We start from the raw sequence: 14,590 nt of genomic DNA, 5'->3' as shown, positions 1-14,590 counted from the left end.
CAAAAAAAAAAAAAAATCAATGTACATACCTTAATTAAAAAATGCTTGATTGCTAAAAAATGCTAACCATCATCCGACAATGCAAGGTTGCCACAAACCTTCAGTTTTTTAAAAAATGTAGTATCTGCAAAGTGCAATAAAAGGAAGTGCAATAAAACAAGGTATACCTGTAGATATATAGGTGGAAGAGCTTTCTAATTGGTCAAGTGATAAAACATAAAATTTAGTGGGCAGTCATGACTAATATCTCTATTTTGGGTTTATCTCCCAGAAAAATCACACAGAGCAAAATTTATTTTTTGCTTGTAGATTTGCTTATACTTAGGGACAAGGCCAGCAAATCTTCTATTAGTCATGGAAGCAATACCTACTTTTGTTATCTAATTGACTCAAAATATTTGTAATGACTCCAAAGGAGTAGAAAACTCTTTCCATGAAACGATTCACCTTGGAAAACTAAAAAAGAAAAAATGTTTTTGTTTAAAGATTTTAAAGAGATCTACCCAAGAACTTCTCTAATAATATGGAAAAAAATCTGTTTCTTTTTATTTTCCTTTAAATTTTTTTTGCTTAGGTAACATTTATTGATGCTTATTGGGTACTTTTACCCATACATTTTCTTCTCAGGTATATCCAAAGGATTAAAAAAAAACAAAAGCTGACACAGTTGGTTTCATATTTCGAGATGAGAAACTCTTCAGAGTTGATTAAATATGACTTGAAACTGAAGCTTTTCATGGAAAGTATGACATAGTATCTTTAGTGGCATAAACTGCTCTATAATTTTATCCTTTATATGTAATTATTTCCTAGATATCTAGATTTAGTTTTAAAATAATTTTTATTTTTGTTTTGTGTTTTTATGAGTAGATTATATGAAATACTAATACAGAAGTAATTTTCATTAAAATACCGTGTTTGTTTTAGGTTTCAGATTATCTTGAAGTAATCAAGGAACCAATGGACTTATCAACAGTAATAACTAAAATTGATAAGCATAATTACCTGACTGCTAAGGATTTCCTAAAAGATATTGACCTCATCTGTAGCAATGCTTTGGAGTACAATCCAGATAAGGACCCAGGAGGTAAGAATGCGCTGGGCTAGGGTGACTTTGGTGATCAAAGAGAAGATAGTTTAAAATATAAATAAAACCTGCCTATATTTCAGATAGAAAAATTAGTCTTAATGACATATTAGAAATTTCTTATTGAGGAACTAAGTGTATGCTTAAATATTAAATTTAATTATTAAATTCATTTGTTAAATTACTAAAAAATATATTTAAATTAGAGGATTTTATTATTTTTAAAATAATTTTTATCAAAGTATAGTTGATTTACAGTGTTGTGTTTAATTTCTGCTGTACGGTAAAATGACTCAGTTGTATATGCATATATTCTTCTTCATATTCTTTTCCATCATGGTTTACCACAGGATATTGAGTATAGTTCCCTGTATTGTACAGTAGGACCTTATTTTTTTACCCATCCTGTATATGATAGTTTATATTTGCTAATTCACTTATTAAATTATTAGATAATATATTTAAATTCAAGGATTTTATGTTCAAGATTTAGTTTCTTGATTTGCTTTTCACTTTTTATACTTAGATTCTATTTTTTTCAGGTAAGATGGAAAACTGAATAATTGAGAATTTAAGATTGATTTGTTTAGTCTCCGTTACCAGTGCTGATAAACACTGGGCATTTTGGATTTCTGGAAACTTATTATAGTTAAGTTTACTTATCAAAAGACCCCTTTGGGTAGATGGACATTATCTGTTCTATAGACTGTACATATGTTTACATATGTAAACAAACATCTTATGAATGTTTTCATAACATCTTATGGAAAACCTAAATGAACCTTTTGGCCAACCCAATATAGTTTATTATTTTACTCCTAATCCCACCCTGTACTCAAATCTGTAGTCTCAGTTCTGTTAATGCCTTCCAGGGGAGACCTCCAGGAATAATCTGTAGTTAAACAAGTTGAATTTATTGATACATTGTAATAAAGGAGAATGTACATCATGGGAAATCATATAGGATTTGAGCTTGTGTTAAGTGATTTTGAGGAAAATTTAAGGAAGTAGAGCTTTGCAGTGGAACAGATGCTTTTAGGAAGTGGAAGTAATTTGGGGACTAGGTATTTTAAGAACCTGAAAAGTAAGAAGAATGGAACCAGACTAAAGTTGTGATTGGTAAAGAAGCAGCATTCATTTTACACAGGATAGGATTATATTTGGTTATTTTTGTAGGGCAGTGTTCATACTTTTGTCTGTGTTCAGATCTGATTATGGAGTGGTCTTGTTTTTATCTTGATCCATCATGGTCACAGAGTGGTATTCAGTAAAGTTGTTTATGTTTAATGTGAGTACCCAAGGCCAGTTCCCATCTGGCAGGGGTCATTCTTTTTCTCACTCTGTTAAGAATTCTGTTTCTTCAACAGGTGATATGAAAGTAAGATGCTTTTTATTTTAAAAAAATTCACTTAAACGTTTAGTTATCTAAAGATATTTAGAGTATAGTTTCTACTTTATGTCTGTATTTATGGGCAGTGGTTCTTAACTCAGTTCACTTGTTAGAATGACCTGGATTTCTCATTTCTACACAAATTGATTCTTTCTTGTCTAAATTTAGACCACAGTAAATCACATATTTTTGTTCCAAGTTAAGTGGCAGAATAAAATTTTATATAGCTGCTTTGGGTATCTTTTACTGCTTTTAATAGTTTTTAAGCTTTGTTTTAGGACATTTATCTCTTGTAGTTTTTGTTTGTTTAGGTTTTATTTTGACTTTTTATTATATATCATTTATGAGGATAAATATTTATGAGGATAAAATTTATGAGGATAAAAATGAAGAAAAAGTAACCTATAACCTATAATTCTGTTACCTAGTATTTTTTTCTTTCTCTTTCTCTCCCTCCCTCCCTCCCTCCTTTTCTCTCTCACACACATATGCACAAATACTATATGTGAAATGCATAATATTTTTACTAAAATGAAAATATAATTTTTGTAAGCTTTTATGTAATATTTTGTGAAAAGTTTGAGTCAATGTATTTCTACCATGTAATTTTTATCATATGAATGTATTATAGCTAATACCCTATTGTTGGGCATATTAGAGTTTTTAGCTTCTTTCTCTATTATAATATTGATGAATATAGGATAAACTTTGTGTATGTCCTTAATTATTTCCTTAAGATAAATTCCTTAAGGTGAAACTTCTGTATCAAAGAGTGTATAATCTCTTTTAGGGCTTTAAATCTGTGTTGTTAAAACTTTCTCACAATTTAAAAAATCATCTAGCAGCATCAGGGGCACTTGTTAACCAATATAGCAGTTTTGTGTGACTGAGTGAATCTCCTTTGCAGTGTAGATGGCATCTGTAACAGGGCCACAGTTTGCCTAGTAAAGAATGGGCTGGATGTCAGTCTCCTTTGATTCCCTTGCTGGGTTCTGGGTGAAGGTACAACTGCACAAGTGTCTATAATGGCCTTAAGCAGTGTGTGAGAGTACTTGAGCACCTACACTCTCATTCTGTTAGGTTTTCAAGACATGGAGGTTACTCACATTGTGCAGTAGGTAATGAGACCCTGGGCTTTGGATGTGCACCTAGGCTTCAGTCCCCATTTTATTTCCTAGTTCTTTAGGAAATAAAGTTAAGTCCTCTAAATTTTAGTTTCCTTATCTGCAATTATGGAAAACTACTCTTCTCTTGGGGTAGTTGTAAGGATTAGATGAGAAAATATATTAGGCCCTACCTTATGAAATTGTCATTTTCATATGGTTCAACTTGAATATGTTAGCATAGTGCCTAGGATGTGATAAGTGTTCCATAAAGGTTAGTAGTTCGTATATTTGTTTTTGTTATCATTATTATTTAAATCACCTTAATTTGTCATAATTGTTTCCTTAGTGGGTACCTATACATTTACTTTAGAATGACCCTTTACTGTATTCCCTGGACCACATTTAAAATTAAATTCTATTTTGGAACAAATCTAAGGACTGCTAGTGATAAATGAATTTGAGTGGTTAGAAAAAGCCAGTAGAAAGGATCGGTCCAGATCCTTTCCCCCTCTTCTGTGTAACTTAATTATAATCACATCAAAATAATATTACTTTCATGAAAGAAGCATTGATTTCTGGTGCATAATAACCTTTTAGTATAGAATGTAGTTGTATAATCAAAGGATATGGCTCTGTCTTACAGAATTGACATGGTAGACTTGTAACTTTATTCCTTTACTGTTTTAGATGCAAAAAGTATCATATAATTCAAAAGCATGATTTCGGCTCTGTTCAGATTTTTTTCATATCTTTAGTCAAGAGCCCTGTTTTCTTTCTTAGCAACAGAACAACTTGTTATGTATTAGAAAAACAACCTCAGGGTCTGTTGTGTAGCAAGTGGAAATTACATGAATTTTGTATTACTTTTACAAGCTCCCATGAGTATTTGAAAGCTTACAGTGCTCTGTTTTACAGAACACTTGGCCGTTTTGGGAAAAAGCTAGCGTTTTGGAAGCTATATGTATTGCCTAAGTGTTTACCTGGATTCTCCCATGAGGATGACGTGGACAAAAATTAAATATGTTAACTAGAAGAATTTTAACTTGTAGGTTCTAAATGTGACCAGGTCAATATTTGACCCTAATTATTATCTCATAAATATATGATATGTTTTATGTTTAACTGTTCCCCACTGTTTGTTCTGTACTTAATGCCTCCTCTAGCCCTTAAATGTATTCACATACATACCATCATTTAGCAAATTTTGCTGAAATTTCAACCTTAAGTCTTGTAGTATTCTCGAAATCTTCTGTTTTGTACTAGATGCTTAGGAATAAAGCTCACTGATTCACTCTGGTGTTTGGAGCCCTCTATGGGTTATACTTCAGTTAAACTCATTCACATTTTCTGTTATTATTTGTAAGTACCATGTGCTGTTACTGAGCTGAGTGTTTAGAATACTGTGATAGTCTTTGCCTCTTCAGATGGAGTAATACATATTGAATAATTACTGTGTGACAGATATTATGCTATATCTTATGATATTAATTTGTTAGCACTTCCTTAACAAAATGCCACAGACTGCATGCCTTAAACAGCAGACATTTTCTCATAGTTTTGGGGGCTAAAAGTCCAAAATCAAGGTGTTGGCAGATTTGGTTTCTTCTGAAGCGTCTTTCCTTTGCCTTCAGATGGCAACCTTCTTGCTGTGTCCTCACATGGTCATCTTTTCTCTGTGTCTGTGCACCCCTGGTATTTCTTGTATGTCTCCAAATTTCCTCTCCACCTAAGGACAGAAGTCCGATTAGAGTAGGGCCTACTCATAGGACCTTTTACCTTGATTACTTCTTTAAAGGCTCTACTCCAAATATAGTCACATTCTGGTATATTGGGGAGTACAGTATCAACATGTGAATTTGGGGGAAGAACACAGTTTAACCCATAACAGTTTATAAATACACTACAGACTCTCTTATCTAGAAACTCACAGTTTTATAGGAATGGCAAATACCTGATTATTGGTGATTATACTAGATGGTTAAGGTAGCACAGAGGTGGCAGTTTTGAATTTTGTCTTGTGGCAGCAGCAGCTGATGATCCAATTTCATCAGGTGTGTATTAGGTACATGTACAGTGTGAGCAGGGCACAGAGGAGAAGACATTACATGGAGATGAGCAGGATTTAATGGGGCATTCATTTTAGGCATGTCTCAGGCCAGGGCTGCATATCTCCAGCACTGACACAGTTTATATGTAGAAAATGTTTCATAAATGGATGCTCAATAAATGGAGATTCAGTGAGTAGACAAGTGAATGAATTTCCCACCACTCCTCCACACTCTATTTTTTCAGCCATATCCTCTTTTTCTATACCTTTGTAGACTACTTTTCTTAGCCTAAAAAAAAATTTTTTTTTGGTCATGCCATGCAGCTTGTGGGATCTTAGTTCCCCAGCCAGGGATTAAGCTTAGGTCCTGGATCCTAGCAGTGAAAAGCACCAAGTCCTAACTACTGGACTGCCAGAGAATTCCCCGCGAGTCTTAATTGGTCTTCCAACTTCCATCTTATCATTCCCTTGACCTCTGGTACTGCCTGTATTACTATACTCTTAAATACAAATCAACTCAAATCACTTTCTGTCTGAAAACCACCCAGTGGCCCCTTATCTAGAGAATTAAATCATGTTGTTTCCCTGCTTGGGTCTTTTCATTGCTCTTAGGATAAGATCTAAAATCCTTAATGTGGTCAGATTCCCGTTTGCCACTTGCATATTGTGTACTAATCACATAGGCTACCTTTCAGTTTCTAGAAATCTCCAAGATCTTTTTATTTCAGGACTTTTTCACATGGCATTTTCTGAACCTGTACTGGTTTTTCCCTTTGTCAGTGGCTATGCTAATGCATGCTTCGAGTCTCACCTTGCTGCTGCTGCTGCTAAGTCGCTTCAGTCATGTCCGACTCTGTGCGACCCCAGAGATGGCAGCCCACCAGGCTCCCCCGTCCCTGGGATTCTCCAGGCAAGAACACTGGAGTGGGTTGCCATTTCCTTCTCCAATGCATGAAAGTGAAAAGTGAAAGTGAAGTCGCTCAGTTGTGTCCAACTCGTAGCGACCCCATGGACTGCAGCCTCCCAGGCTCCTCCGTCCATGGGATTTTCCAGGCAAGAGTACTGGAGTGGGTTGCCATTGCCTTCTCAGCGAGTCTCACCTTAAATGCCTCTAATTTAGAGAATTCTCTCCTGACTTGCCCATTCAGTATTCTGTAGATTTTGATCATAGCTGTTATAAGTTTTTTGAGGGGTGAGGAAAGGGTAGGCAGAGGTGTTTCTATGTACATATGAGGTTATTTGGCTAAATACTTCTTTCCTATACTAGTCTGAAAAGCTCCTTGAAAGTAGAGACCTGTTTTGTTCACTACTGTATGGCCATCATCTGACTCAGTTCTTGGTACAGTTGACAATCAATGTTTATTGAGTGACAGTTTAGAGAAAATATATTGAAGGAAATATACTAGTGGGCTGCCTTTTTGAGTGCTGCATGTTTGTTTTTGTAAGATTTTTCACAATGAACTATTAGATGTTCTAAGAAAAGTTATATGTAAAATACATTTTTATACTTTTTGTCTTCACTAGAGATGAAAAGGCAGATACTATTCTGTGACTTGGATTCTAGTTCTAAAAACTGTTACCAATTAAGTGACTTTAATGCATTTATGTGACTTGTAACATCTTGGAGTTGCCAGCTCTAGGGAGCACAGTTGTTATCTTGTTAATGAATGAGGACTTCTCTGTTATCTTGTTAATGAATGAGGACTTCTCTGTTAAGTGTAAAGCAGAGAGACTCTTCTTTTATTACCAGTTTTAGGTATAGTTTACCTAGAACAGAGTATGCACTTTTCTCCTAGAACTACCTATAGTTTATATCATCTTGCATTCTTAGAGTGCCTTATCATATTTGTTTCTGTCACAATTTTTTAATAGGTCACCCTTGCTTTAGCATACATTATATTCTTTAACATAATTTTGACCAGTTTTCTCTTATGGAGAAAATTATGTATGGTTTTCTGAAACCTCAGTGTCTATGCATGGCAACTCTGGTGCTGGATGTATGATGAATAGTCTTTATATCTTTAAATAATTTTTATTTAAAGTAATACACTTTTCAAAATTATCAAATAAAGCCATATCTTTGAGGTAATGATTTGTTAAGTAGGCTTATTACTTTGAAGTTCTAAAAGTATAATTCTCAGAGGATTGTCAACTTAATTGAGTAGTTTATTATATATTTTTGTTGTTGTTGTTTAGTCCCTAAGTCATGTCTGACTCTTGTGTGAGCCTATGGACTATAGCCCTCCAGGCTTCTCTGTCCATAGGACTTCCCAGGCAAGAATATCAGAGTGGGTTGTCATTTCCTTCTGCAGGGGATCTTCCCAACCCAGGGATCGAACCCATCTCTCCTGCATTGGCAGGTGAATTCTTTACCACTGAGCCACCAGGGAAGCCCATATTTATTTTTCACTCATCACTTTAAATGAATTTGTGTCTTATCTATAAATGCTTTTTACAGTTTTATTTAAATGTTTATGTTCTTTTACTTTTCTTCTTAAGATGCCCTTTTTTCATGTTATTTCATTTGTGTGTTTAATAAATGTATACCAACTTTTTAACAGACAAAATAATTAGGCACAGGGCTTGTACTCTGAAGGATACTGCACATGCCATCATTGCAGCTGAGTTGGATCCAGAATTTAATAAACTCTGTGAAGAAATTAAGGAAGCAAGAATAAAAAGAGGTAAGTTATAGAAGTGAACATGCTATTGAAGACTAAGAGGTCACTGAGTGTCACTGGATGGTGTTTACTTATAGTTGCTGGTATAATGAAAGTGTATCTTGAGGCCCAGCCTTTACTTAATTTCTGATACGAATGTGTGTCATGTAAATTCTCAAAGATGTTTTAAAAATTTACTTTCTGTGACAATTTTAGTGCCAATTATAGAAATAAAGCAGTACTTAGTGAAATTTCTTTTGTAGGAACACATCTTTGTTAATTATGGATTTCTGTTCTTAAAGGATTTAGATAGGTTTTCATATTTGAAGAGTTTTATTTTTAACATGTAATATCTAATATTATTAAAAATTTAGGAATACTTTTTTTTTTAACTTATTGGAGTTTTATGTGCAATTTTGTTAATATAAACACATAGCACATGTGTTTTGTTTGTTCAGTATGTAATCCTGTCCTTGGGGAACTCATACTTTAGCAGGAGAGAGTAAGTGTAAAACAAATCAAGTGCAGTGTGGCATATGCACTAACTACAGCATATTCATCACAGAGGATAGACCTCCTGGTAGGAAACCTGGTAGGAAATCAGAGTTTGGGGAATGAATGTACAAGTGTGGTCTGTAGCGAAGTAGAGGGAAGGAGGAGGCAGTGACAAAGAAGGAGGAAGTATTGTAGGCAGAACACACAGTTCTGCAGAGACATGAAATAACGTGGCATATCTGAAGAACTGCTAACTGTTTGGCATTGCTAAAGATGTACAGACGGGTGAGAAATAGAACTCAGAAGGTGCGCTGGGTTGAGGACATTGAAGTTGTGAATATACTTTTCTTCTACTGTATTAGAGAGGCCTTCCCTGGCCATTTAATCTAATATAGGCTCTGGTCACCATAGCTTTTGTCATTTTGTTGTTGTTGTCTCTCTCCTCCTTATTTACAATATAAGTGCAAGTAATTGAGTGAATCAATGTCATGGACTTGGACTTTATTCTGTAGGTCTGTGTTTTTTTTAAAATGTGTGTTAATTACCCACATTAGCTTAGAACTGGGAAACTACGTTCTCTGAGAGAAGCTTGAGAAATCTGTGCTTTAACAGTGGTTTTTATGTATACTGAAGTTTGAGAACAATTGTCGTAGGCAGTAGGAGTCATTGAAGTATCTGAAGCAGTGGAATGGATTGGTAAATTATTTTGGCAGCAGGGAATAGCAAGGTCTCACTATGGCAGGGTGGGAGGAGGAGAGCCTAGTTAGAAAGCTGTCGGAGCCAGTTTTGCAAACATTTTGGCCGTTTCTAAAAAAGTTAAGCATAATGTTTACCATATGACCCAGCGATTCTACTCCTAGGGATCTTCCCAAGAGAAATGAAAACATATGTCCATATAAAGACTTGTACATGAATGTTCATAGCAGTATTATTCACAGCAACTAAAAACTAGAAACAACCCAAATGTCTGTCAACTGATGAATGGGTAAGCAAAACAGGGTGTATTGTACAATGACATACCGCTCAGCTATAAAAAGGAACAAGGTGCAACATGGATGAACTTTAGAAATGTTACTCTAAGTGAGAGAAAACAGTCACCAAAGACCAGATATTGTATAATTCCATTCATATGAAATGCTCACAAAAAGCCAGTCTATTATAGAGACAAAAAGTGGATTAGTGATTGCCTGGAACAGTTTCTTAAATTGGATTGCTGTGTGATTGCACAGCTCTGTAAATCTGCTAAAAATCACTTAATTGTACACTTGAAGTGAGTGATTTTTATGTTGTGTTAATTGTACCTCGGTTAAACTGTTGGAGGGTGGGGGCTGTTGGAGAAGTCCAGAGTTTTAATTAATGAAGTGGGAATGAAAGTAGGATTAACATGAGACAGTTGTGGCTGCAGGGGTGGAAGGCATTGGGAAGGAAAGAAAGAGGCAAAATTTAGCTGCCACATTACTGATTTAATGATTTAAAGAGATGCTAATACTACCAGTAGAGAGAGGGAATATATAAGGACAGGTCTTTTTCTGGGAAAAAGAGAAACCAGTTATTTTTAATTTGATCTATCTTTAGGATATGCAGTTGGTGATATCAAGTAGGCAGCTGATATAAATCAGGAGCTCAAGAGAGTTTTGGATTAAAATGTGATTTGGGAATAATTATATAATGTCAGTAGAAGCTGAAGGCATGAATGATACTTGTGGTGGAAGATGTAGATTGAAGTGAGAAGAAAAGGGATTCCAGAGATAGTCCTTAGAAACTTGGATGGTAACACTAAAGACAGCATAGAAGAAAGAGATCTGTAAAGAAAATTGAGATGGAACAGTTATTTTTATGAAGATCAATGCAGAAAAACCAAACTTACACAGTGTGCTGTAACAGCCAGCTTATATCAGATGGAAATGGTTTATATGAATGGGGTTTAGTGGCCCAGTATATGCTTATACTTTCTAAGATGGCAGAAATCATGACTTTTTGGCAATATATAATCTTATTGTCTTACAGTCATAAAAATGTGAAATGTATCCCTTTGCAAAATAAAGTTAGTCAACATGGGGCCCTTTGGGGATTAAGTGTAAATAAGCATGGCCTACCATTTTATTTTTATGATATGATATCTAGTTTCTTTCCCATCTTAAGACAAAAGGTACTATTTTCATCCAAATTACAAACTGTCCAAGTATAATTAATGACTTTAAAACTCAGTATTTCAGACTTTTTTTTTAACCTTGTTGGTTTATGTAGCTGGGGATATTTAAATAGGTATCGCTTATCTTCTGCTTGCAGGCTTATCGGTAACAGCAGAACAAATAAATCCTCATGGTACTGGAGCTCGAAAGACAGAAACTAGAGTTGAAGAGGCATTTCGGCACAAACAAAGAAATCCAATGGATGTCTGGCACAGTTCTGCAAATAAATGTGCATGTGAGTATTTGAGATCTTGTTATCCAGCAGTGGGAACAACTGTGAATGAGGCAGAAGTGTTAGGAATTGGGCACATACACCAAAGGGCTGCCAGGAGCTTGTGGGGTAAGATGCTGAATCAGTATATTTCTTTAACCTTATTTGCTTTTTTTCTATCTCTGTTCAGTGCTTGCTGTTGTAGTTGAACTAGATTTAAATATTTTCAGCTTTAGACTTTGGGTTTTGGAAAGAGATATGCAGCCAGTAGATTATTATCCACCCCACCTTCAACCCCTTGCTGTATATTATGCAGGGTGCTCTCTTTATGGTGGAAAATGGAAACTGTGGTGTAAGAGAGTGCCTGAATTAACAGCAGGAAGTTGATTTTTCTGAGAAAAATCTATTCAGCTTTCTTTTTCTGGTTTTGTTTAAGTGAGATGTATTTATTTATTTTTCTTCTGTTTGTTTTGTTCTTTTTTGTTTGTTTTCTTTTGTTTGTTTTGTAAGTGAGGTGTATTTAGAAGGGGAAAATTCAGTGTTCTATGTTTTCCTCACTTTTCCTTATTCATGGTGATCTGTAAAAATTTCTAAAGGACAAATGGTAATAAACACAGCATCTTCCTAATGTAATCTTTATGTTTCACTAAAGATGGCCATCTTTGGATTGTGTATGCTATTCTTCTGATATAAAGGTGGTAATTCTGCTCCGGCTGTCAGTAAAGATGGCCATAATAAGTTCTTCCACCAGTGGCATTGAAGTTGAATGAATGAACCAGACTCAGTTTTTTTTTTTTTTTAATCTTGTCCTCTTTGTGATAAATGGCATTCATGTGTGAGAAAATTTGAAGGAGTTAATGGTGCATTTCGTCCTAGGAAGCTGATTAAGCTATTTGTCCTGGTTGTACCTTGAATCGTGATCTGGATTATCTAACATAACACTCTAATTTAAATGTTGAAATCCTTACATTCTCTGCAACTGATAAAAATATTTACCCACTAAAATATATTGAACATTGCTTCAACAGTTTTAATTTTCTATAAGTGTTAAAATGTTTTTTAATCTACAAATGTGAGTTTTGTTTTCTCTGACCAGTAGATGGCATATGTGACTCATCATTTGACTATTTTACATTATGTTACTTAAATTAGTATGTCTAAATCTCCCTATGGAAGAGTTGCTTTCCTAAGGTCTTAGTTTTGGAAACAAGCTCAGAGATGCTATAAAACTTGATTTTAAAGACTGTGCCTCTAAATGGGCTTTTCACAAAAAGTACCCCTGAAAAAGGTGATAGAGCAGTGACTGAAACAAAAATCTTGATTCTTGTGGCACATATATAACCAATTTCTCTTATTTGACCAAAATCTCACTAAGCATTAGAAGTGATTATAAAAAGATGGGGAAAATACCTCTAGTTTGACCTCCCCACAAATAAGAACATTTTCTCTTGTCTGGGATGAAAGCATTAGAAGTAAACTTCAGAAAAGTTCCTAGCTTTTGCTTAGGGTACGAGTACGTTATCAAATAATTGAGCTGGCTCTTGATCGAGCAGGGTCCAGCCTCCTGGCTTTAGTGCTACATGACCTAGTAAGGAAAGGAAAAGGGAACCTCTTGTCACTTTGGTTGTTGGAGAATAAGCAAGGACACAATGTCAGGAGTGACTGGTCAGGTAGAAAAGCCTAACAGTTCTACATTTTAGAGAAAGAGCAAGCTGAATACTTTTCTTTCACTTTTAATATGGACTGGGTTAATCTTTCATATAAGTAATGGAATGCTTATGAATGCTCATCACTTTAGCCTGTGCTTTTAAAAGTAGACTAATATAGAAATTTCTTCTCCAATTACCCTGTAACTGTAAATTGTAAAAATAGAAATGGGGGGGGGGGAACGAATGGAGAGATGATTGCAATGATAGTACAGTTTTGAGAGCAAAATAAATTTTGAGCCAAGTCACTAAATAAGTTGAATTTTGGAAATGATTTTAGAAACCTTTGGTAGATTTATTCTTAGATCAGAAAGAAAAGTAACATTTATGACAATTTGTCATATATCTTACCTTGGTGTCTTTATAAGACTTAGTAAGGATTAAAGATAAAAGGGTGAAAAAAGTATGTAAACACACTATGTGTTGTTGATACATTATGATCTTTATCCATTAAAAGATCTTTATTCATTTTTTTTCCTAGAAAAGTGTACACATACATAATAATGTTTTAGAATTATTTTAATGGATAAAGATCACAAGTTCATATTAAGTGCTGACGTAAAGAAATGAGGGTTGTTTTAAGACCATATTCCCTTCTATTTGTCTTTCAACAGCAATTTTAAAACTATGGATTAAACATTCTCCACTTAGTGGCCCATATTTGCATTTTCTTTTTAAAATGTCTTTGCCCAGAAAGCTTTCAACATTGACATATTAAAAATATATATTATCTCTTTTTAAACTAAGCCAGATTTGACATTATTTTTATAGCCTTGGAAAAAATGAATTACTTTTACTCTGATGGCTTTCAACTAATATTCAGAATCCAGTGGTAGATGTCAGAAGTAATAAGTCTCTAGCTTAACTAGTTTGCTTTAATAACTTTTATATTTAAATTTCTTCATGCAAGTGTCCCACATTGCAAAATAGAAGTTAACTTTTCATTTTAGGGACAATGGGATCGACTTGCACAACCAACTACCTTTGATGTGGGAAATAAATATTCCTATGTCCATCATGACCTGAAAGTACCAGCTATCTACTGATAAAACTCTTGATAGTTTCTAACACCAAAGAGTATAGTCCCTGCAACTTTTGTAGGTCTCTCACTTTATATAACTGACCAAATATTTATTTTCAGTGTTTATTAATGTTGTTATTGTTGCCTTGATAGCAGAGGACTTGTTTTCTGCATATTTTCCAATAACAACTTTGCAAGAAATTGATCCTGCTAGGAGAAACATTTGTGGTAGAAGGCTAACAGGTGGCTAACCACATTGTCTAAACTTTTTAGGAAAGGAGAGGCAGTAGAGATACCTATAACTTTTGTCTCTTCACATATTCGATCATATCTTAATTTCTTTTATGGTTTAAGAGCTTTTGGGAGATCTTGCGGGCAAAGCACTCATTTTCCTGGTGGAAATCCAGGGCTGTAGTCCCAAACCTTCCAGGCAGCCTGGTAATATGACCATTTCCTAAATGTATAGTGTGCTTGGCCTTTGGGTGTTAAGAATTAGGAAAAGCAATAAAGTAGGATCTAGGGCAATCATAAAGAGTGAGTGCTTAGTCAACTCATGCAGGAAATAAATTAAAAATATTTTCATTTGTCAGAGCTCATCCCTGACATCATATCCATTTTGTAGGTGTGAAGATTAGTCAACATGGGTGCCAAGAGCTAAGTAGTTTTTGTCTCTGT

At 34.6% G+C, this 14,590-nt stretch overlaps 1 protein-coding gene across 1 annotated transcript in view; it reads left to right on the top strand.

Annotated features, from left to right (window-relative positions):
* Positions 1–14,590, top strand: part of ATAD2B (ATPase family, AAA domain containing 2B) — a 122,095-nt gene that overhangs the window by 97,193 nt on the left and 10,312 nt on the right. The window contains 3 exon segments of the mRNA XM_010840538.1: positions 928–1,087; positions 8,192–8,314; positions 11,075–11,212. Coding sequence (XP_010838840.1) covers positions 928–1,087; positions 8,192–8,314; positions 11,075–11,212 — 421 coding nt within the window.

This window comes from Bison bison, unplaced genomic scaffold, assembly GCF_000754665.1.
Source record: "Bison bison bison isolate TAMUID 2011002044 unplaced genomic scaffold, Bison_UMD1.0 scf7180017864145, whole genome shotgun sequence".
In the NCBI taxonomy this organism is placed as follows: Eukaryota; Metazoa; Chordata; class Mammalia; order Artiodactyla; family Bovidae; genus Bison; species Bison bison.
Note: the sequence above shows the minus strand (reverse complement) of the source record. Positions and strands in the feature narration are given on the sequence as shown.